At 40.0% G+C, this 22,108-nt stretch overlaps 2 protein-coding genes and 1 pseudogene across 3 annotated transcripts in view; all 3 read right to left on the reverse strand.

The window, feature by feature from the left end:
• Positions 1-22,108, reverse strand: part of LOC141444281 (U-megalopygitoxin(8)-Mo12-like) — a 241,785-nt gene that overhangs the window by 33,039 nt on the left and 186,638 nt on the right. The gene's annotated exons all lie outside the window — the stretch shown is intronic.
• LOC141444313 (U-megalopygitoxin(8)-Mc8-like) lies at positions 1,029-2,093 on the reverse strand. The gene has a single exon (XM_074109838.1). It carries the CDS (start codon positions 2,001-2,003, stop codon positions 1,113-1,115), a length of 891 nt encoding a protein of 296 aa, XP_073965939.1. The 5' UTR covers positions 2,004-2,093; the 3' UTR covers positions 1,029-1,112.
• The window catches only part of LOC141444048 (uncharacterized), a 34,832-nt pseudogene continuing 27,038 nt past the window's right edge, over positions 14,315-22,108 (reverse strand).

A 22,108-nucleotide genomic window follows, 5' to 3' on the forward strand; every position in this document is an offset into this window, starting at 1 on the left:
ACTTTTAAGCAAAGTTAGGCGGCGGAAGGTATACCTATATATATACACAAATATTACTTACTTGACAAATCAAGAGAAAACTTTTCCGACAAAATGCGATGGTAAAACATTTCGGGTGAATCGCAACAAGCTTATTATTTGTCAATTTTGGTGGTTTTCAAAATAGGACTTTTGAAGTATTTTATTTATATAAACAAATGCATCATGGTAAAGGTACAATTCAAGTACTTATACTAACCCTCCAAAAATATCTTAACTATATGACTATATATACAATTCCCCCAAGTCTTTTCCCTGCGGAACAGTGCCCATAAGGCTGGCTGCATTACCAGGTTACCATGCTGGGTCGTGATCCCACCCAATACGTTGGGCGAGAAATACACCAGCCCTATGGTCATTGGTAATTTCGATTTTTTTTTATTTGACCAAAAAGTTTGTGTGCGTCCGAACTCCACGGACCCAAAGTTTCAATAAGTTTTGAATAAAATTAAGTTCTCAAATTAAACCAGTAGTTTTATTAAACACATTTACTAACTGGTCCGAATTACACCAAGTAGTTTGAGAAATTTCAATTTTACAGCTCAGCCCACCAAAGAAAAAGCGCAAGTAGGTATATTAACTTACCAATCTGCTGCATTTTTTATCAAAGCTTCGAGTTGGCTACGAGTATTTTAACATGTAATGTAATAAATCCTAAAACTATTACAGACTCGGATAAAAACGTCGTTGGCTTATACCTTCTTATTCAATTGGGGGTTTTTATTTCCTATTTTTATATCCTGTTTGCTCTAGTTTTTGTTTAGTTCAAATCTAGCAAGTTAATTTTGATTCAATTCAGTGGTCGGATTGAGTGAAAATTTGGTAGAGTACCTACAAATTAATGTAATTACTAGTAATTACTGTTGGATGACACTGCAAGTTGGATGGTAATCTAAGTGGTATACTTAGTTGGCAAAAAGGTTGTAATAAAAATGTTTTTTTAACAAAAACTTCTAGTTTTTTTATCTACACAACGCTTGTAAGCGCTCCTTGGAAAGTTTACCGCTCCAGCTGAGCTATGACTGACCGTCAATATTCAGTGTTGTAAACAATGTAAACGACTGTTACAGACATTAATAATAACTCTGTTTAACGCAGCTGCCGAAATCGTGATTAGTTACTTGTTCGTCCGCGTAAAACCCGACTTTGATAATTTCCGTCGACATCAGCCGAGTCGGCAAGCCTGCGGCGTTCAGGACAGCGTTCACATCCGGAGCCCAGAAGTGATGACCGTTGTGCTTGTTCGAATAATTCACCGTCACCCTACCGCTCAACGTGGCTTCATACTGAACTTCAATCTCTAAAGTCCCCAAAGAAGCGCTCAGGACACTTTGAACCTGCTGCCCGGGTTCCAAGTCCACTTTCACGCCAATCCCGGAGCCAACCATCATTGTTTCCGACTTTGTAGTACCTGAACCCCAAGAACCAGTGAAACCAAAGCTTGTGGAACCACCAGCGCTTAAGACTTCGCTCAATCCCACGCTGTATTCAATCTTCTGGTTCACTGAGAAACTGTGGGAGTTCGTCCAGGTGGTGGTTGCGGTAGTCTCTCGCTCCTGCTTGATGCTACCGGAGTAACTGGCTTTGTTTTTCTTGCTGTGATTGCAGAAGGTTTTCTTAGTTATGACCTCTTGCTTCTTGGTTAACCGGAGGACCTTCGCGCTGACTGGTCTTAAGGTACGTTGGACCTGCGCCCAGCTGTACCTTGTGTATAAATCGTCCCACTTAGTGGGGCTTTTGACGAACACGTCATCTGGCCGATCACCCCACCATTTCTCCATGGCGTCTTTTAGCTGGTAGTCGTTTATTTTGAAAGTCTCCCGCTCTTCGTCGCTGATAATGTCGATGGTGGAACCGATGGCTTCTACGAAGGAGTCTTCTTGTGTTCTTCCGGTTTCAATGTTGACTTTAATCTTGGCGCTGACTAAGGCTGGTAATAGTAATATCAGAATTTTGACAGCCATTTTTGACAAGATTGGACTGAAGATTATACTCGTATAAAAATGAGTGTATGTTGATTTGTTTACTGGTAAGTCCTAATATTTTAACTTTGACTGAAGACTGTAGTTTTAGCAAAACGAATGATTTTTGAACATGCGTGTTCAAAATATATACTTGTCCAGTGACAAATAGCGGTCCTATTGTGTGTTTTAATCAGTAATGACGTTGTACTTAGAGGAGGTAAATTATCATGGATTTTACGCATATAGGTAACTATGCGTAACCCAAATGAAATAAGCTTTAACTTTAAGCCTATTTCAGTTGGGTTAAGCCTTAAAGTGTCACGATTTAATTTTGTCTAGGCAGATATTATTAACAGTATGACGCTTTTGTGGTTATTGGCATAAGAATATACTGTTCAAGTGGTAATAATAAAATAGTCACAGAGTTGGTGGAAAAATGCTGTAATGGCCTAGTAGTATTGACCAGTCAATTAAAGGATCGTGGGTTCAAACCCCAGCTCGCACCTCTGACTTTCTCGAAATTCGAAATTTACCAAGAGCATTAAGGTGAAGGAAAACATAGTGAGGAAACCTGAACAACCTGCGAAGCAATTCAATGGTGTGTGTGAAGTTCTCATTCTGAGAGGAGGCCTGTACCTACCCCGCATTGGGGTGGGATATATATATAGTGGATGATATGATGAAGATGATAACAGCTGGGTCTCCGAGGCTCGCAAGTTTTTCAGGGAGTTGGCGTCCTGCTGAGCTGCGACCCTCGCTCTGGCTTGTACTTGGTGCAACTGGGGGGCTAATACGAAATTCAAAGTTCGTATCGTACCGTATTTTACAAGCTTTTATTTAGTTTCACCTGTCCCGTTGTCTGTCTGTGATCAAATCTTGCAAGATAAATTCGACCGCTTTCGATTTTGATTCGTTGTATTGACTTGAACTTTGGTATACTTATGTAGATTTCGTGACAATGACAATACAATAATCTGGTAGTCACATCCCGGTAGTCCGACCAGGATCGTCTCCGCAGGACGGAACTCGTCAACGGTTAATGGCATCGACTTGAAATTTGGTACATCATCATCATCATCATCCCAGCCTATATACGTCCCACTGCTGGGCACAGGCCTCCTCTCAGAATAAGAGGGCTTGGGCCATAGTTCCCACGCGGGCCCAGTGCGGATTGGGAACTTCGCACGCACCATTGAATCGCTTCGCAGGTTTGTGCAGGTTTCCTCACGATGTTTTCCTTCACCGCAAAACTCGTGGTAAGTTTCAAATGTAATTCCGCACATGAATTTCGAAAAACTCAGAGGTGCGAGCCGGGGTTCGAACCCACAAGCAAGCAATGCAAGTATACAGTCAACAAAAAGTACAATCGGCAGAAAAAGCTTGTATTAAAAATTTTTTTTTTACCAAAAACTTATTAAATAATACCTATAAGCGTCGGCGGGACGACACGACACGAAGTTCTAATTTCTAATTTTTGTTCTAATTGCCATTCAGCTGGTAATACTGCTGGTATTACATACTGGGTCGTTTGAGTCGGGTACGATGCAGGGGGTTTCAAAAGACTAGTTGCTTCTGTCTAAAAACCTGCCGAATCAGAAAAGCAAAACAAATATGCCAATGCCTACTAGCTGCATCATGCCACTTTTACACCCCTTGTCACCTCCGTGGATGGAGTCTTTGCACCACAGATGGCGACCTTTGTGAAACACCTCGGGGAAGCACTTTCATCACGCTGGGACCGATCTTTGTCTTGCGTCTTGGGCTGGCTGAGAGCTCGTATTATAACTTCCATATTTAGAGCGACTAGCATGTACATTCGAGGCACCCGTCACAAATGGAAGCCAGCAGCGAAGCTGTTTGGCTTTGATGATGGTGCTGCCCTACCACACTCCGACTGACAGACTGCCTTGACAATTTTTTCTTAGTCAATCAATTTATTAGTTTACCATTTTTTTTATTTGTTATTACTTTCTAATGTATCTTTCTATGTATAGTTTATAGAATATGTGTAAATAAATTATATTTTATCATTTAAAAGACTAGTTTTTTGAAATTTAAAGAAAGAAAGAAAGAATTTATTCGTGACAAAGTACGAAATAACAAAAATAAATTAAAATTTTAAAAAGTTGTATGTTACGAAATGGTCCCAAATCAGCAAAATTGCCGGTCTTGCGAATGGCCCTGATCTTCCTTTGGGACCAGCTTCATTTGGGAGATTTGGTACGGATACGGACGTGTAGAATGGAGGATGCAAGTGTAGTCGATAAAAAGAAGTCGGCAAAAAAGAGCTCGTATTAAAAATTAAATTGTTTGCAAAAATATTTAGATATCACATGGAGAAAAATCGACAAAAAAGTTATTTTTTAGTGTCAACATTTTAATTAGAAGGATTGTCGTCATTTCGGCCTAGGTACGTCTCATTCTCATTGCAGGGTAGAGGCCTCCTCTCAGAATGAGAGAGCTTGGATCGTAGTTCCCACGCGAGCCCAGTGCGGATGGAAACTTCATCCACACCATTGAAATCTCTTTGAAGGTGGGTTTCCTTACGATGTTTTCTGTTGCCGTAAAACTCATAGTAAATTTGGAACTACACCATGAATTCATCATCTCATCATCATAACAGCCGTAAAACGTCCACTGTTGGGCAAATGCCCCCCACATAGGCCTCCAGTGGCTTCTATTAGAAGCGGCCGGCATGGGCTGCATGCACCCGCCGCTTTAGCCAGGTCCCCCGTCCACCTGGTTGGTGAACATACTATCTGCGGTCTCCGTTCCGGAACGGCTACATGTTCTTGTGCGCATGACCTCAACTTTGGTGGCACTAACTACCTATGATATAAACCAAGAGATCATATTTTGACGTACTCTGTTGGGTCTTGTTGGGTACAGCAATGAGGGCTATCGCGAATGAATTCGCCGCTAGAGGCGCTAGTGTAGCGTGAGGTCTCCGAAATGTCAAATCTCATAGTTTTTGGGTGAGCTACGCGGGTTTATTTATAATTAGAATAATTTTGTGAATATTTTGCATTATATGAAATTAATTATGGCAATTATGCGTTACGGGGCTATGAATGTCTGGTTTGGAGACAGTTTTGTCTTTCGGAAACCTTTGCCCTCCCTTTTTTCCGAACAAAACGGGGACTATGCAACACTGTGGCATGCTCGATATTTTTATGGTACGGTTTTAAGGTGTATTAAATATGATTTTAATCTAAACTTTGTTTTCACGCCCGTAATAACAGACTTTGAAAGCCATACTTAAAAACCTCACGCAACAGTGCGCCATCTAGTGAGGCATAAACAATAGCCCTCATTGCGATTACAATTACAGTATAAATACCTACTATTTTATTTTATGAATTCATTATTGTATAGTAATTAGTTGTTAATTGATTATTAGTTATTAATTGATTATTTTTTATTCGACTCCTATACTTTGTTCTGTACATTTGACGATTTTTTGTGAATTTCTTATAATTACCCGATATGTGTACGTACAGTCGAGTTCTTAAACTTGTGAGCAAACATTTGATCAAAAATATCTGAACACGCTTCTTCTAAGCCGTTAACAATGGAGTCGTGTTCAGATATTTTTTGATCAAATTTTTGCTCACAAGTTTATGAGCACGTCTGTACCTATATGCGTATACTGTAACAAAATATTTGTGCTAGTTAAAAGTTAAACCAATATTCCACGTAGTTTCCTGCTTCGGTATTTCCAGAATATAGTTATGACTATTACAGCCGATATGATTAACACCGTCATTTAATGTTGTGTCCGGTAACGCAATCCCAGTTGACTGTACACTTTCCTAGCACGCAGACGTCTTAGAATAAGTTGTGTGTTTACTTAAAGGAGTAGAACATTAGGTAAGTACATCGCCGGCTTCCGTGTAGCTCGTAAAGGGGTGGACCGATTTCAATACGGTTTTTAGGGTTCCGGAGCCAAAATGGCAAAAACGGAACCCTTATAGTTTCGCCATGTCTGTATGTCAGTCTGTCTGTCTGTCCGTCTGTCCGCGGCTTTGCTCAGGGACTATCAATGCTAAAAAGCTGTAATTTTGCACGGATTGTGTTCCTTAAACCTCTTCCTAAAAATTACATGAGGTTAAAATAGCATAATATGTTATGTATAAGTTAATTAATGTAATTAGTTTTAAATTGCCACGCCCCAACAGGGCATCATTTTTTAAAAATTTTTGTAAAAGGTGTTGCAAGAAATAAATACTGAATACTGATATATGTATATGTAAACTAAGATGGCTACGGAAGTACGGAACCCTATCTTGGGCGTGTCCGACACGCTCTAGGCCGGTTTTTAGGATTCCGTAGCCAAAATGGCAAAAACGGAACCTTTATAGTTGGCGACATGTCTGTCTATCTGTCTGTCCGTCCGCGGCTTTGCTCAGGGACTATCAATGTTAGAAAACTGTAATTTTGCACGAATATATATATATGTAAACTATGCCGAAAAAATGGTACAATAAAACATTTTAAAAAAAATTTCTCATCCAACTATGTAGTGTGGGGTATCGTTGGATAGGTCTTTTAACATTGGGGGTTTGAGAGAGAGAGAGAAACACACATAAAAATACGTTAGATGGAGAACAAAAAATAACATGGAATAGTATAAAGTGGACCCCACTCAGCATAATGTTTTGCTAAGACAATTGTTAGATTAGTGATCGGTTTGCAAAATATTCAATCTTTAAAGTACAAAATTTCATTAAAATCGAGCGTCCCCGCCCCTCTAAAATCTAAACCGGTGGGTGGAAAAATTTGAAAAAATTCAGGATGGTAGTAAGTATATCAAACCTACAAGGAAAACTATAACGTTAAGTTTCTTGAGAATTATTAGTAGTTAAAGAGTAAATAGCAGCCTAAGGTATAAAATATACCTGAACTTGGAATATTCCGTACAAAATATAAATCCTTAGAAAAATATTACTTAATTTTTTCGTATGGCTACGGAACCCTATTCGGGCGTCTCCGACACGCTCTTGGCCGGTTTTTATACAAGCTTTTATTTAGTTTCCCTGTCCGTTGTCTGTCTGTCTGTAATCAAATCATGCAAGTTTAATTCGTTATATATAATAGTATAGAATATATTTTTATGTATAAAAAAAAGTGCTTCGGTGAATGCTAGCCCCCTTGAGTCACAAACAGATTTTTTTAAAATCTTATTTTCGCTCTCCTGTAAAATGACGATTTTGCACTTGTATCTAAGGTCCGACCGAGACTGCTTTTTTAATCTTGGCCGAGACCGAGACCGAGACCGAGAAAAAAATATATTCTCGGCCGAGACCGAGACCGAGACCGAGACACAAAAATAAAGTGCTTTTTCTATATATCATTTAATTATCTAAAAAAAACCGGCCAAAGAGCGTGTCGGACACGCCAAGATAGGGTTCCGTAGCCATTTCGAAAAAATTAAGTAATATAAAATATATATATTTCTAAGAATTTACTTCTGTACAGAATCTTCAAAATTTAGGTATATTTTATACCTTAGGCTGCTATTTACTCTTAAACTACTAATAATTCTCAATCTTAGCCGTTTTTTTTTCCTGTAAATTGATATCGTTACTTTAACTAGTGCCATCCACGATTTTGACAAAATTAGACATTGTAATAAGAACCACGGCACGTGTCATCGTGAATGACTCTACATTTACCATCCTGAATTTTTTCAAATTTTGCCTCCCAAGATTTTAAGTTTAATATTTCGCAAACAGATTACTGAATCGAAAAATCGTCCTGGCGAACCCTCAATGGTTTTAAAAGACCTATCCAACGATACCCCACACTAAAGTGTTAGTCGAGAAAATAAAAATCACCCCCACCAAATATTTTTTTACTTAACCACTGTCAGCGTGACTGATATCTATATTCATGCCAAATTAATTACAGCTCTCTAGTACAAACGGTCTCTGAGCATAGCCGCGGACAAACAGACGGACAGACATGGCGAAATTATAAGGATTCCTAGTTGACTACGGAACCCAAAAATACGCGTTATGAATGAAAAAAAAGGTTTATTATGGATTAATTAAACGTTCCACCGGGTCCTATAAACAAACTTAATTATCACCAACCATTACCATAATAATCGTTATCAAAAGAAAAGAAGCGGTGTCTGTCGCTTGTTACTCTAGTAAGCAAGTAGGTACCATACGCGTGAACCCGGCGGGGCGACCAATCAAAAATCCCAAAAGCTCACCGCGGTAAACCGTGCGCCAATATTTAAATTCAGTGCCGTCGCGGAGTCTCGTCGCGACCGAGAGAATCTCGCTGTTTTGGGCCGAGACCGAGACCGAGATCTCGGCCCGATTTTGGCCGAGATTTGTTGAAACCGAGACCGAGACCGAGAACTCGGTCGGACCTTACTTGTATCACTTATCACAGGAGGCACAGAATTATATAGATAGATACATACTTAAATACATATTAAACACCCAAAACCGAGAACAAACTTCGTATTTCTCATACAAAAATCTGCCCGACACGGGAATCGAAACCCTTGACCTCAAGCTTCGTAGTCAGGTTCCTAACCACTAGGCCATTTGGTCGTCTAAAATTAGTACTGTTCGATAAATTATAAATAATTTTTGGGTGGACCCCCTTTGGGTAAAAGCCTCTCTCTCTCTCCAAGGTATGCCACTCGTTTCTGTCCTTGGCTGTGTTGAGTCAATCTCGGCCTGCTATTGCAGCTATTTCGTCTGCCCCCCTGGCGTGCGGGCGGCCTCTCGCTCTGTTCCCTGGCGGTCCGGACCATTCTACCGCTCTCCGAGTCCATCGGTTATTCCATGACTTGAAATTTGGTATGCTTATGTAAATTGCGTTACAATACAATACAATAATCTGGTAGTGACATCCTGGTAGTCCAGCCAGGATTGTCTCCTCAGGACGGAACTCTTCAACGGTTAATGGCATCAACTTGAAATTTGGTGTACAAATGCAGTTTGAGTGACAAAAAGTACAGTCAACAAGAAGTACAGTCAGCAAAAAAAGCTTGTATAAAAATGTTTTTTTTTACCAAAAACTTATTTAGATTTAATTGAGTGTCAGTTTTAATTAGGTGTAGTACCTACCTATAGTTTATGTTTACGTTTTATATGCATTCTTATTATTATTTTGCTGTTAGTTCAAGCGTAATTAACTTAATTTCAAGCTTTTAGAACTAAAAACTTAATTATATCAATTGTAACTTTCCAATTTACATGTCCCAGAGAAATGGCCAACGCAGAATTTTGAACCCATCTCTATAATATGAGCAAATTACTCAGGATGTTAAGGTGGCAAATCCATTTTATCATTTGCCTAGTAAAATTAGTCATTTGATGAAATCCCTGAATGTATTTAGTGAAATGGCGAAATCGAGCCAATAAAAACAACTCGTTTTGGCATTTCACCACACAGTGATCATTTCACACGTCAGTGAGTTGACGAAACAAACTCGCAAAGTCGTCTCTTTTTATCATTTCACTAGCTAGACACGTTCAGTGATTGACAAAGTCTCTACTGTAAAACTGTACCATGGTACAGGTGACTTGATCAAACCTCTGAACAAGTTCAATGAAATGAAGTTTAGAGAGAGAAAACCCCCGCGCGCAGTACCATTAGCCTCTTCATCTATCAAGGCGGGCAGAGCAGCAGCTCAGGCTGGGACAGCAAAACGCCGCAAATACAGGACTCTCTCGATTGATTTGTGGCTTTTGCTGTTGAAACTTTAGGTCCATATAGTCTAAGATCCGAACTTGAAAATATCTTCACCGGTATGATAATAGAATGAAATGTATTTTATAATAAATTTAGTATTTTAGAAAATATATTAGAAATAGATTTGCAAAAAAATCCTGGACAGGCTATATTTAATTATTAAAATAAATAAATTTTTGTTGCATCATCGAGATTATAAGACAATTTACATTAACTTAAAAGTATAATACATATAGATATATGTAACGTTGGGTTTGCTATTGTTTACCTGGACGAACTACTGGGTTGCCAGGTATAAACTTAACCAATTATGTCGATGCCAGTTACTTTCATTTGATTAGATAATTTAATTAATTAATTTTATTGTGAACACGTTGATATAGGGTTGTCTGCATTTAATTAAAAATCATTAAAATAAAATAAAAAAAAACTGCCTGTCCAGGACTTTTAGCAAAATCATTTCTAATACGTTTCTAAAATACTAAATTTATTATAAAAATACATTTCATTCTATTATCAGACCGGTGAAGCTCTTTTCAAGTTCGGATCTTCTACTAATAGAGTTCGGATGCACACAAACATTTAGGACAAATATTATAAATAAATAATAAAAATAATAAAAACAAACGGAATTACCAATGACCATAGGACTGGTGCATCTCACAACTTATTGGGATCACGCACGATACAGCGCGGCAATGCAGCCGGCTTTATGGGCACTCTCCGCAGGTACAAGAATCGGGGGAATTGTATATAGTTAAGTTATTTTTAGGATAGTTTAGTATAAGTACCTACTTCTCAATATATTATGATATAATTAAATTCAGTAACACGAATATAATAAAAACCCGCTTATACTTATATTATTTATTTACCAAGTTTCTTGCGGCGCATTCTTCTTGGCAATGATGGTCTTTCCGAAAGCGATGGTAGTTAAAAAAAAATGACGGTAAAAGTGCCCATTGCGGCCTATTTACTGAATAAATCATTTGAATTTTGAATTTGAATTTGAATTTTGAATTTTTACTAAATAAACGCTTTTTTTCAGCTGATAACCATGAAGTTGCTTCTATGCCTACTGCCGGTATTCGTTCAAGCCCGAATAATCATCGACATTCATGCGTCTGAAACATTGCGCGAATCCGACATCGCCGTCAAAGGATCATTACAAAAGGTCATCACCCCAACTGACATCACATCATTCCAACTAACCGAATCAGTCCTAAAGAACGGCGTGTATAAACTGACTGATACACAAAAGCGGGTACCTACAAATGTTTACATAAAATCACCGACACCGTGGCATGATCTCTATAAAACCTACGGCTGGAAGCAAGTTAATACCGTTATTAAACCAGTAAAAACAAACATAGTAAATATAAAAAAAGAAACAGACGTCGTTTTGAACCGGAAAGTAGTGCACGGTGGATCAGAGCCGAGCGAACACAAGGTAACCCTGCCAACCAAAGTTGAAAACAATGTTACTAGCTATTGGAATAAAGATACCAAACCCTTTAAAGCAGACATAGAGTACAACATCAATTTCGATGGGATAGGAAATTTGACGAAGTTCAACTTGAATTCAACCTGGAACACGAATCTATTTAAAAGGGATGTTGGTGTCGTCAGTCCGTCCGTTGTACAATTTAGTTTGGAACCGAATCAAAACTCTAGCGTCACGCTAACGGCTACTAAAGTAACTGTTAATGTGCAGGTGGAACACATGGCTATTTTAGACGGTATAGTAGTGGCGAATTTCGAGGAGGCAATAAACGGTCACCATTTTTATGCGTATGACATCGGGTCAGTTATGGACGCAGCTAATTTATCTGATATAATAACAACAAAAGAAGATATTGTTATACAGTTTTATGCCGATTCTAAGGTGATTGTTGAGGATATTATCTAAGTATTAGGCTATCACTAATCAATGAGGGGTTTCTGACAGGTTTTTACGACGTTAGTCCTAATTGAGATTCATCATCATCACCATATATATCAGCCGTAGGACATTCACTGTTAGACACAAGCCTCCCCCATATTCCTCCAGTTGCTTCGGCTGGAAGGGGCCTGCATCCACCGTGAACCCGGGGTCAGGTCATCCGTCCATCTCGTCAGTGGACGTCCTACGCTGCGCTTGCCGATCCGCGTAATCCATTCAAGAACTTTTCGGCCTCAACGGCCATCCGTTGTCCGTGTTATATGGACTGCCCATTGCCACTTCAATGAGCTAATTCGCTTGGCTATGTCGGTGACCCTCGTTCTTCTAAATATTCGACCTGTCCGAAAACGTCATTGATATACCTACATAGATTTTGTATGATATCTAGCCGAATGTAATGTTTGTTAGAATGATCGTTTGTCATAACTCTTTTTTCTCTGAATCCAGTAATTGTTCAGAATTGTTATAGAACAAACTTAATCTAACCTACAGTTTTCTATAGGAGGACCATTTAAAAATTTCAGAAAAATAAGGTTTCAGTGGAAAAATAATTATGACAAACGATGATTCGGACAAAAAATACGATATAACTTGCGAAGAGTATGCGAACTTTGGCGCTCCCACTTACCGGTTAATTGAAAATTAATCCAGGTTGAAGTTAAATGTTTTTTTTTTTAATAGTCTGTAATAGCAGATCAGCGTTGGCCTACACAGCCAACACTATGCTGAGCTGGGACCGCTTCGCGATTTCGCATATACATAATACTTGTTATTATGTTAATGCTATTGTTTTTTTATGTATTTTTACCAAGTAGGTACTATGTGATTTGCGAGGAGCGAATACATATTTCTATTTCTAATAGAGAATGTAAATCAACTTTTTCTTGTTTGTTATTCTGTCCTCTTTGTTCTGTCCCGTTGTACAAGAGACAGATTCTTAAAAACCTGTCATAATATTATGGTATTATTGGTATTAATGCACTACGTTTGTAGCTACGACAAAAGTGTGCGCTCAATTAATTTTAACCACAGAAAAACTTAAACTCGTGGTTTTAACAACTCTTTAAAACCATGCATGAGTTTCCAGGGGACATAACCATTATGGCAAAGAGGTACAGAAAAGGTTGATCGACCCAACTTATAATTGACTAGCGACTCGCCCGGCTTCGCTCGGATATAATTTTCAAAAAGTTCTATAATCCAAGTCACTTAAAATTTCACCCGTGTGACGCCGGGGCCGCGAAATGTGAAAAATTATGTAACTGATGGTGATCACCTTTTTATCACTTTGTTAGATCTAAGCGTTTATGTACAAAGGGAAGTGACTTTATGTTCAACGATGTAAATAAGAGTTAATGCAAAGCATAAATAAACCAATTCTTACAACTTATGTTTCATTTATTAACTAAACCTTATATTATAATTCAGACGTCGTCACATATCGACACATCGCTTATAATAAGTTACAATATAGTATCCGTATCTTTCCTTTTGCTTATAAAGCATCAGCAAACCTGTGGCCTATGCTAAGCAGTTTGCCAAAGTTACGCGACTTATTTATATAAATTGCCTTAATTCAAAGTACTTTGCGTATATATATTACATCGCATCACGTTAACGTAAGTTTTGTGGTACGACACAACATAAGCGTAATTACGTGACACATTTTCGGCGGAATTACGCCTGCAATGCTAGTTCAACAACTAGCAGCGTATTTGTTGAAATTACGTCACGTTTAGCATCAACGGAACTTTGTTAACACGAAAAAGGTGACGTAGTTCCGGCAAATGAATTACCTAAGAGGGCGTTAGTATCATGAGGTATGTCTGCTTGAAATTGGCTTATTAGTTACATTATAAACAACTAGCTTATGCCCGCGACTACGTCTGCGCGATCTAAGTTTCGCGCGGTGGCGCCTCTACCGGAATAAAAGGTATTATGTTGATCCTTGGGGTTCAAACTACCTATATACCAAATTTCATCAAAATCGGTTCAGTGGTTTCGACGTGAAAGGGTAACAGACAGACAGACAGACAGACAGACAGACAGACAGAGTTACTTTCGCATTTATAATATTAGTATGGATTAGAAATGTGACCAAATGTCAAATGGCATTACAGGCGTAATTGTGCCGAAATCGAGTTACTTTATTTCAGCAGTATGCTTGACCCTTAGCTATTTAAGGCCCGAGTACGACCATTCGCGAGCTGCGACCGGCGATTGCTTATTCTGGTCATTAGGTAGGACGGAACGCTCGCTAACATCGGACTGGTGCATAAAACAAGCACTACATATGGAATAGAAAGGACAAGAAGAAATGGCATTATTAATACCACAATGGGACTTATCACGCTATAGATAGTGCCGTGAGTTGAAGTGAATGATTAACATACAGCTACAAGAAGTACTGATTGCAAAAAAATCGAATGAAGTTCTAATGTGTTTAAAAAACAGTAAATAAAACAGGTTTAAATATTTTATTATCTATGAACTAAAAGAATCCTCTGATCACCCGCGACCTTTTTAAAAAATCTTTTAGTTCATTAGTATAGACTCCGCAAAGTAACGCCTGATAAAATAAATTGTTTTATTTTCTTTTTGTTTCAATTCGTTTTTTAAAGATACCAAAATAATTTAAAGACAATTTAGCCTATCTTGCAATTCACTGTTGAACTCGCTATTGGTACAAAAAAAACACTAATGTCAAATCCGATGTCATTACATGTTGTATGACGAGTAATAATTAACACCACGTTTCGACTACATTACCGTGGCCGTGGTCACTAAGACTCACTCGTTTCGTGATAACTCCCGATTGTGTTACTATATTAATTATGAGGGAAAATCAAGCAAGCAGCAGGAAATGGCGTGCCCACGAGGCACGCCGATAGAGTTCAACTGAACGTAGTGACATCAAATTCGATGTCAAATTTTAATTTACAACTCTAGTATCCAGTAGTCTTGTAGCCATATATTCTGCAATTGTAAATGTAAATGCTTATGCATCGACTTCGGTTTACACTAGGTGACAGCACATTGTATGCCATATTAATTTATATACCTGTACAACCCTCTTAATGTTATTAGGACCGTGCAATTGCGTAAAAATTAACTTGCGTATCACAGAAACGGGGTTTTCTGCGACCACTTAAGAATTTATTCTTACGACAACCATCCAACTCATTCCATTGTCGTACTTTCCATCTTTTGGAAATCTGTAGAATTTGCTGTCACTATTCGTGTTATTGTTTTTACAATTCATAACAACGCATCTCGTTACGACCATATTTATCTTAAAAACAATCAATGTATACTGCAGAACTATACAATCTGACAGCTCGTGCCAGCACCATTGGTTTAATTTTTAGCCGCAGTGAGCGCTGTGATCGTTTCAGCTCCCCCCACCACCTGCTTTGCACGGTCCCAAGGGATGCAGACATCGATATCAACAGGTCGATGTATCGGCCTAGATTGTCGATATATCGATATTTTATTTTACCGACATTTTTTAGTTTTTCATCCCATTTCGTATAAATAAATCCTTTTAAGTTCTATAAGCTGTATCAAACACTCATTGACTATGTAATTTCTTAACTGTACAAATATTTATCGTTAACGACGCATTTAAACAAAAAAATCTTAAATAGTCAGTGTTTCCAGCTCAGTATTTGCCAGTAATAGCTGTTACTCTTCCATTTAGAGCGCGCCTTTCCGATATTTCATTGATATATTGTTTTTTTTCGAAATCGATATATCGATCGGTATCGGCGGATCATTGTGCGGTCAATCAACTTTTAGTGTATGCTACCCTTAACTCAGGCATCAGTGATACACTTAGTTAGAAAAATGTTAGCAATGGTAGCATGCCTAGGAGATGAGCCATGAACATTGACATCTATGTAGGTACCTTATGGTACTGAGTAGCTGTTTGCACCTGCGGCATCTAGCGCATCAAACATCAATATTACTTTGACAGAACTCCTGTCACGGACGTCAACAAAAATAGAGACACGTTCACCAAACCGCGTTGTGAACTTATTTTGTGCGCCGCGTAAAAACATGCAGTCTATACATAGATATCGATGGCCATGAAAGAATTCTAACTTTAGTGGATCTGTACCACAAAAAAAAAATACTTTTAATAAGTAACTCAAGAGATACCATGGCAACAACCTACACTAAAAAGTCAATTGGCCCATTGACAAAAATAGACACATTTGCGTGTCGATATATCGATATTTATCGGTTTCCGATACATCGCTACATCCTATCCTTAGCCGTATGTTTGTGCTAGCATTGTAAAGTAGCATCGTTCTGTTACAACGCCATCTTGCGGCCCTCTATGGAGATGTCGACGGCTCGCCGCGACCCGCTGCGCATGCGCTTCTGGTCTATGAACCGTTTCATCTGTTTCTCGTAACGGGTCATCTTCTTCTTACTTACCTGGGGAGAGATAGGTAACGGTGAAACAAGTATAGACTAAAAGCTTATAGCCATGGAGAAAGGTTTTAGTTTTTTTAAATGTATTTTAGTTAAGATAATTGTATACAGGGCGGAAAATATTGATGGGCCCTGGAGGAAACTGCCTTAACTTTAGTTAGCTCATATCGTTAATCATCAATCAAAGGAAACATTTTATAATTTTTTAAATCAAAGAAAACAGCAATCAAAGGTTGTCTAAATTCGCTCTTCTCGCCTGAGAATCGAACTAGCTAAAAGTCAAAAGTCAAAGTTTATTTAAACTAGTTAATAAGATTATTGATTATTGGTGAAATTTCTCTAATAAACATTTTGGTCTTTGAAATTTATTCTCAATTCCAACACAAAGAACAGGTAAACATGAAAGCAAATTTAATTAATTTTAGAGTATCTTTGAATGCAGTTTAGATCCTTATTTTAAATTAAAAATATATTCTAGTAAAATAAAGCTAACTAAAGGATTTAAGGCATTTTCGGGATCCAGGGGCCATATTTTTCCACCCTATTTAAATAGTTGTAATTTAATTATATTTTACTTAGATAGCACACTTACGCGGGACATGTCTATATCACTTGTGGACTTGGGCCGCACTACGTAATCCTTGCTCGAGGTAAAGGCACGCGGGCTCGCGCAACCCAGCCCTTCTCACCTGGCCGGACCGTCCTGCGAAAAAGAAAGTAGAAAATTTGATTACAATACCGGCATTTATCGAAACGACCGGACCGATTTGCAGTCGTAGATTGTCGTGAAATTGTGTCGATTCCAGGGTAGGCAGTTTTTTTTACATAAGTGGATATAAAAGGTATGCACTGAAAATATGTAATATAGAAAAAAAAATACGATAATACAACAATGAACTATTTTTCAATATTTTTTCTTTTTTAAACCAATTATAGTCATATCCATATTACGTATAACGTTCGATACAATTTTGACGTAAATTGCATCCGTCAACCGCCCACTGGTCATCATGCATTGCTGGACTTTTGTGAAATAACACGGGGCCGTAGGAGGACAGGTGTACCCCCAATCGGTACTCACTTGTCGGGCTCCTCGGCGCGCGCGCGCTTGGCGGGCGGCGGGCTGCCGGGCCGGCGGCGCGGCGCCATCGCCTCGTCACGCGCCTGTCTCTCCTCGCGGGTCATCGCTGCAACGAAAAAGAATCGTATAAAACGTTGCATAACTTCGGCTCATATCGCTACCCACGCCAACTCGCGTTTTAAGACTTCACTTGTACAACAGTTGCATAAAATACTATAATCATCATTCCCAGCCTATATACGTCCCACTGCTGGGCACAGGCCTCCTCTCAGAACAAGAGGGCTTGGGCCATAGTTCCCACGCGGGCCCAGTGCGGATTGGGAACTTTATAAAATACTATAATAATACCTTTGAAATCAGTAGATAAATTAAATATAGGTCGGGCCCATTCGGAAATGAGGCGTCCCGCGCGCTCGCGATTGGCCTTGGTCTCCTTTGGGTGCTTGTAGAGGTACATCACGGCTTTGCCGATGCCGGACTGCTTGAGAAGCGACTTGTCTATTGATGGGAACTGCGAACAGAAAATTGGTGTTTTTTCAGAAATATCCGTAAACAGTTGTCATTATTCTTTACATATCAGAAGGCGCAGGGCATAGTTTATGGTCAGTGAAAAATTCAAAAAAATATGCTGGCTCGCTAGCTCGACAGTAATGTCGCATACCAATTCCATTATTGTCGAGGTCAAAGACATCTTTACACTTTAGTAACTTGTCACTGTATGCATTCTGTCAATTTTATACAGATGTTGAAATACGAAGTGAAAGCGATAAGGTAGTAAAGTGTAAATATATCATTTACCTCGACTGCATAGCTTTCCAACGAAATAAACATGGCGTCAACACTCACGTCTTGCAGCAGCTTCAATATGGAGTCTCTTATAAGCAAGCACGGCAGCGCGCGATTGGGCATCGGCGCCAGCCAGTCGCACAGCACGTTTAGAGCGTTGTGCTCCAAGAACGCCAGCTGTAAGTCCTTCTTGATCAGCTGGGACATTGCTGCCTTTAGCATGGACACCTGGAAATAAAGAGTTGAAGTTATGTCCTGAAGCAGTTTATTAATTTCAAATTGCGACCCGTAAAAAATTAGTGTTGTGATTTTTTACTAATTGATCATCATCCCAGCCTATATACGTCCCACTGCTGGGCACAGGCCTCTCTCAGAACAAGAGGGCTTGGGCCATAGTTCCCACGAGGGCCCAGTGCGGAATGGTAACTTCGCACGCATCATTGAATCGCTTCGCAGGTTCGTGCAGGTTTCTCGCGATGTTTACCTTCACCGCAAAGCTCGTGGTACATTTCAAATGTAATTCGCACATGAATTTCGAAAAACTCAAGAGGTGCGAGCCGGGGTTTGAACCCACGACCCTCTGCTTGGAGAGGCGATAGGTCAAACCACTAGGCCACCACTTTAATTGCAGTGCTTTTAGCACTTTCCTGACATCTGGTTTTTTTTATTTTATTTTTTTTACTGGACTTGGGCTTTAGTATTTCTCTTAGCCATTATCAAGTTAGGGTTAGTTGGTAAACGGAATTGGAATATAGAAGATCAGGGTAGGTAGAAAAAAGGCAACATAAATTACATATATTTGTAAATACTATACTTTTGGTATCATTTTATAAATAAAGGATGCTATTATATTTTATTATATGTCGGCGGCCGATCGTAAAATCCGCTAGATCAAAATTCCTGGATATCGTGAAATGGCGCCATTTCATGAATTGGCTAAGGGACATCCGCCATACTCAAAGTTTTTTAAACAATTTATTGGTCCATATCAATGAACTAAAAAATTTTCTTTGCTCATCCGCGACCTTATGATTGCGGCAAGTTCGAAACGACTTGTTGTTGAATTTAATCACATAATAAATTCTCTTAGTTCTACTGCGGATATCATCATTTCTAATTCTATCCCGCAGAGAACCCGAGCATAGCCTCTCCATAGCCCTCTGAGTGACTTTGAGTTTCTCATGAGGCCCATCGTTAGCGCCCACGTCTCAGATCCGTATGTCATCACTGACAACACACACTGGTCAAAGACTTTTGACTTCAAACACTGCGGTAATTTGGACGAAAAGACACTGCGAAGCCCGAAGAATTGCGAAACTAAAGTGGCAGTGGGCGGGCACATTGCTCGCAGGACGGATGGCCGATGGGGCCAGAAGGTTCTCGAATGGCATCCGCGGACCGGGAGACGAGCTGTCGGTAGGCCTCCAACAAGATGGAGCGACGACCTGGTTAAGATCGCGGGATCGCGGTGGATGCGGAAAGCACAAGACCGGTCTGAGTGGAGAGCCTTGGGGGAGGCCTATGTCCAGCAGTGGACGTCTTTCGGCTGACATGATGAATAAATTCTCATTCTTATGAAGTTAGTACCGAGCGCTATAGCCACGTTACGGAATCGAACGGGGGCGAATAGAAGCGGGCGGCGCGGCGCAGCACTCGACTAGCGACCGGCCGCGCGGCGCGCGGCGTGGCACTGCGTAGTTTTGTCCTGCGAAGATTGGTTAGCGGCCGTGTTAATGACGCATGGCTGTGTGCGGTGCGTCGATTCGGGCGCTAGTATAAAGAAAGAAAGAAAAGTAAGAAAGAAGAAAGAGAGAAAGAGAAGAAAGAGAGAAAAGAGAAAGAGAGAGAGAGAGAGAGAGAGAGAGAGAGAGAAGAGAGAGAGAGGAGAGAGAGAGAGAGAGAGAGAGGAGAGAGAGAGAGAGAGAGAGAGAGAGAAGAGAGAGAAAGAAAGAAAGATAAGAGAGATAGAAAGAAAAGAAAGAAAGAAAGAAAGAAAGAAAAAGAAGAAAGAAAGAAGAAAGAAAGAAAGAAGAAAGAAGACATTTATTCACTAACACAGAAGACACACATATACAGCAAAATTAACACAAAAAAAATAAAAATAAAAATAAAAAACAGAAAACACATGAAAAGTAAATACAATATACACAATGTGTGTTGTCCCCCGAAAGTGAAACGGTCGCTGACTCAGCATTATGCTGAAGCGTTAAACGCCTGCAAGCGCTGATTCTCTTGCAGAACCGTCTGTGACTCACGGAAGACGATACACAAATTATAATAAAAGTATGAAGTCGAACTACTTGTATTGTGTTGAGGGCTTGTATGACTGACCTTTTTAAACGGCGGGCTGGTTCCGCCTGTTGAGGTCTCGGTCCTGTTCGGCGGCGGCGCGCATCTGCTGCAGCAGCGCGGCGATCGGTCGTCGTTGTCGTTGATGATGTCGATGTCGCGGCGGCGCGGCGCCCGCGGCGCTCCTCGCGCTTGCGCGCTAGCATTATCTCGAAGTCTGACATGCCGCGGCCATTTCTTGCCTGTAGTGATATAGTTAACTGTAGAGGCCGGGAAGTAGGGTGTGCCGGCCAAGCAGATAAAGACGAGAGCGTAGCGAGGCCGGCAACCTCAACGTTCGGCCGGGCTTACATAGTACTTTTTCTCAAACATGACATGAAAAATAAAAAAACCGAGTAATGAATCGGTCGCCCTGTTGTGCGGCTGCGGCGGTGAGTTGCCCGGCAAGGGCCGCAGAAATTCCATTGCAGACACCTTCGCTACATTCTGGATTCAACGTACGCCCTTCGCCGTAAATACACCATTTGCTCCCTGTGACAAAAAAACTATTTGTTCATAAGCCATAGTTGACAACCCTGGAGCGACCGCCGAGCGTAGGTATGAAAAGTGAAGTACATACATGAGATGCTGACTTCTGACCTATCTGTATTCAGTATTCATATCAATATTTATTTATTGCAACACCTTTTACAAAAAAATATAAAAAATGATGCCCTGTTGGGGCGCAGCATTTTAAAATTAATTAATTAGGTAAAATTAAACTTATACAACATATTATGCTACCTAAACCTCATGCATTTTTTAAGGAAGAGGTTTTAAGGGACACTTATAAATTAAACTTTATATAATTAAGGTATCTAAATAAACTACTTATACAATTTTATTCTAGAAATAAAAACCTTAGAACTTATGTGGTATCACAGAATGACTAGATAATAGGACAAAGTAATACCTAGTGCAATGAGATCATCTTTAATGACAATAATATAACAGTAAACTATTTTCTTTATTCTCTAATTTCTGTTTTGTGACGTCGACGCCGCGGTTACGTGAAGCCAACGCTGACTGGCTGCCGAGCGCCTGGTTAAGCTTTAGTTTCCTACTACGATCAGCGGTGCCGTCATGAAGCGGTGAATGACGTCACTAGAACGTTGTCTATGTGGGCCAACGTTCTGGTGACGTCATTGACCGCTTTGTTGCGGCCGCTGTGTGACAGCACCGCTAATCCTAGAAAACAGTCGCGTCGACGCTGGTAGCGAAAGACGCTGGCGTGGGAGGGGGGGGGGTGGTCTCTCACAGCTACGGTACTCACGAGGTCTTGAGTCAGGAGCCAGCTCGTCGTCCGAGGAGTCGTCGGCAGCGGGGGCGGCGGCGGGCGGCTCCCGCTCCCCTCGCCCCCTCGGGCCCGGCCTCGCCCTCGTCGTCGCTCTGCAGACGCACGGTGCGGCGCTTCTTGGCATCCTGACCTGATGATGAAAGGCATTTGAATATTTTTTTAATTGTTTTTTTTGACTCCTTCAGAACCAGAATTTACTACAACTGCGTTTAAATGTATGTTTATGTATATTTTAATTGGCGTTTTAGAGTGTGTCAGTGAGTACCTGTGCGAGGGATCCCGAGCCGGAGCGCGAGCTAGAGCGAGACCGCGAGCGGGAACGAGACCTACAGATTAAAAACAGATTACGGATTAATACAATGCTCACACAATGGGGTCTATAAACAGAACTAAAAAGTCACAGATGTTGTCACTGGGGCCGAACGTGTTAAAACTATATTCACACCAACAACTACAATGTTAGAGATACTCCAACAAATCTATTAAAAAATAGTGCAAACATGGCCGTCTAA

This window comes from Choristoneura fumiferana, chromosome 29 (genome assembly GCF_025370935.1).
Source record: "Choristoneura fumiferana chromosome 29, NRCan_CFum_1, whole genome shotgun sequence".
Lineage (NCBI taxonomy): Eukaryota > Metazoa > Arthropoda > Insecta > Lepidoptera > Tortricidae > Choristoneura > Choristoneura fumiferana.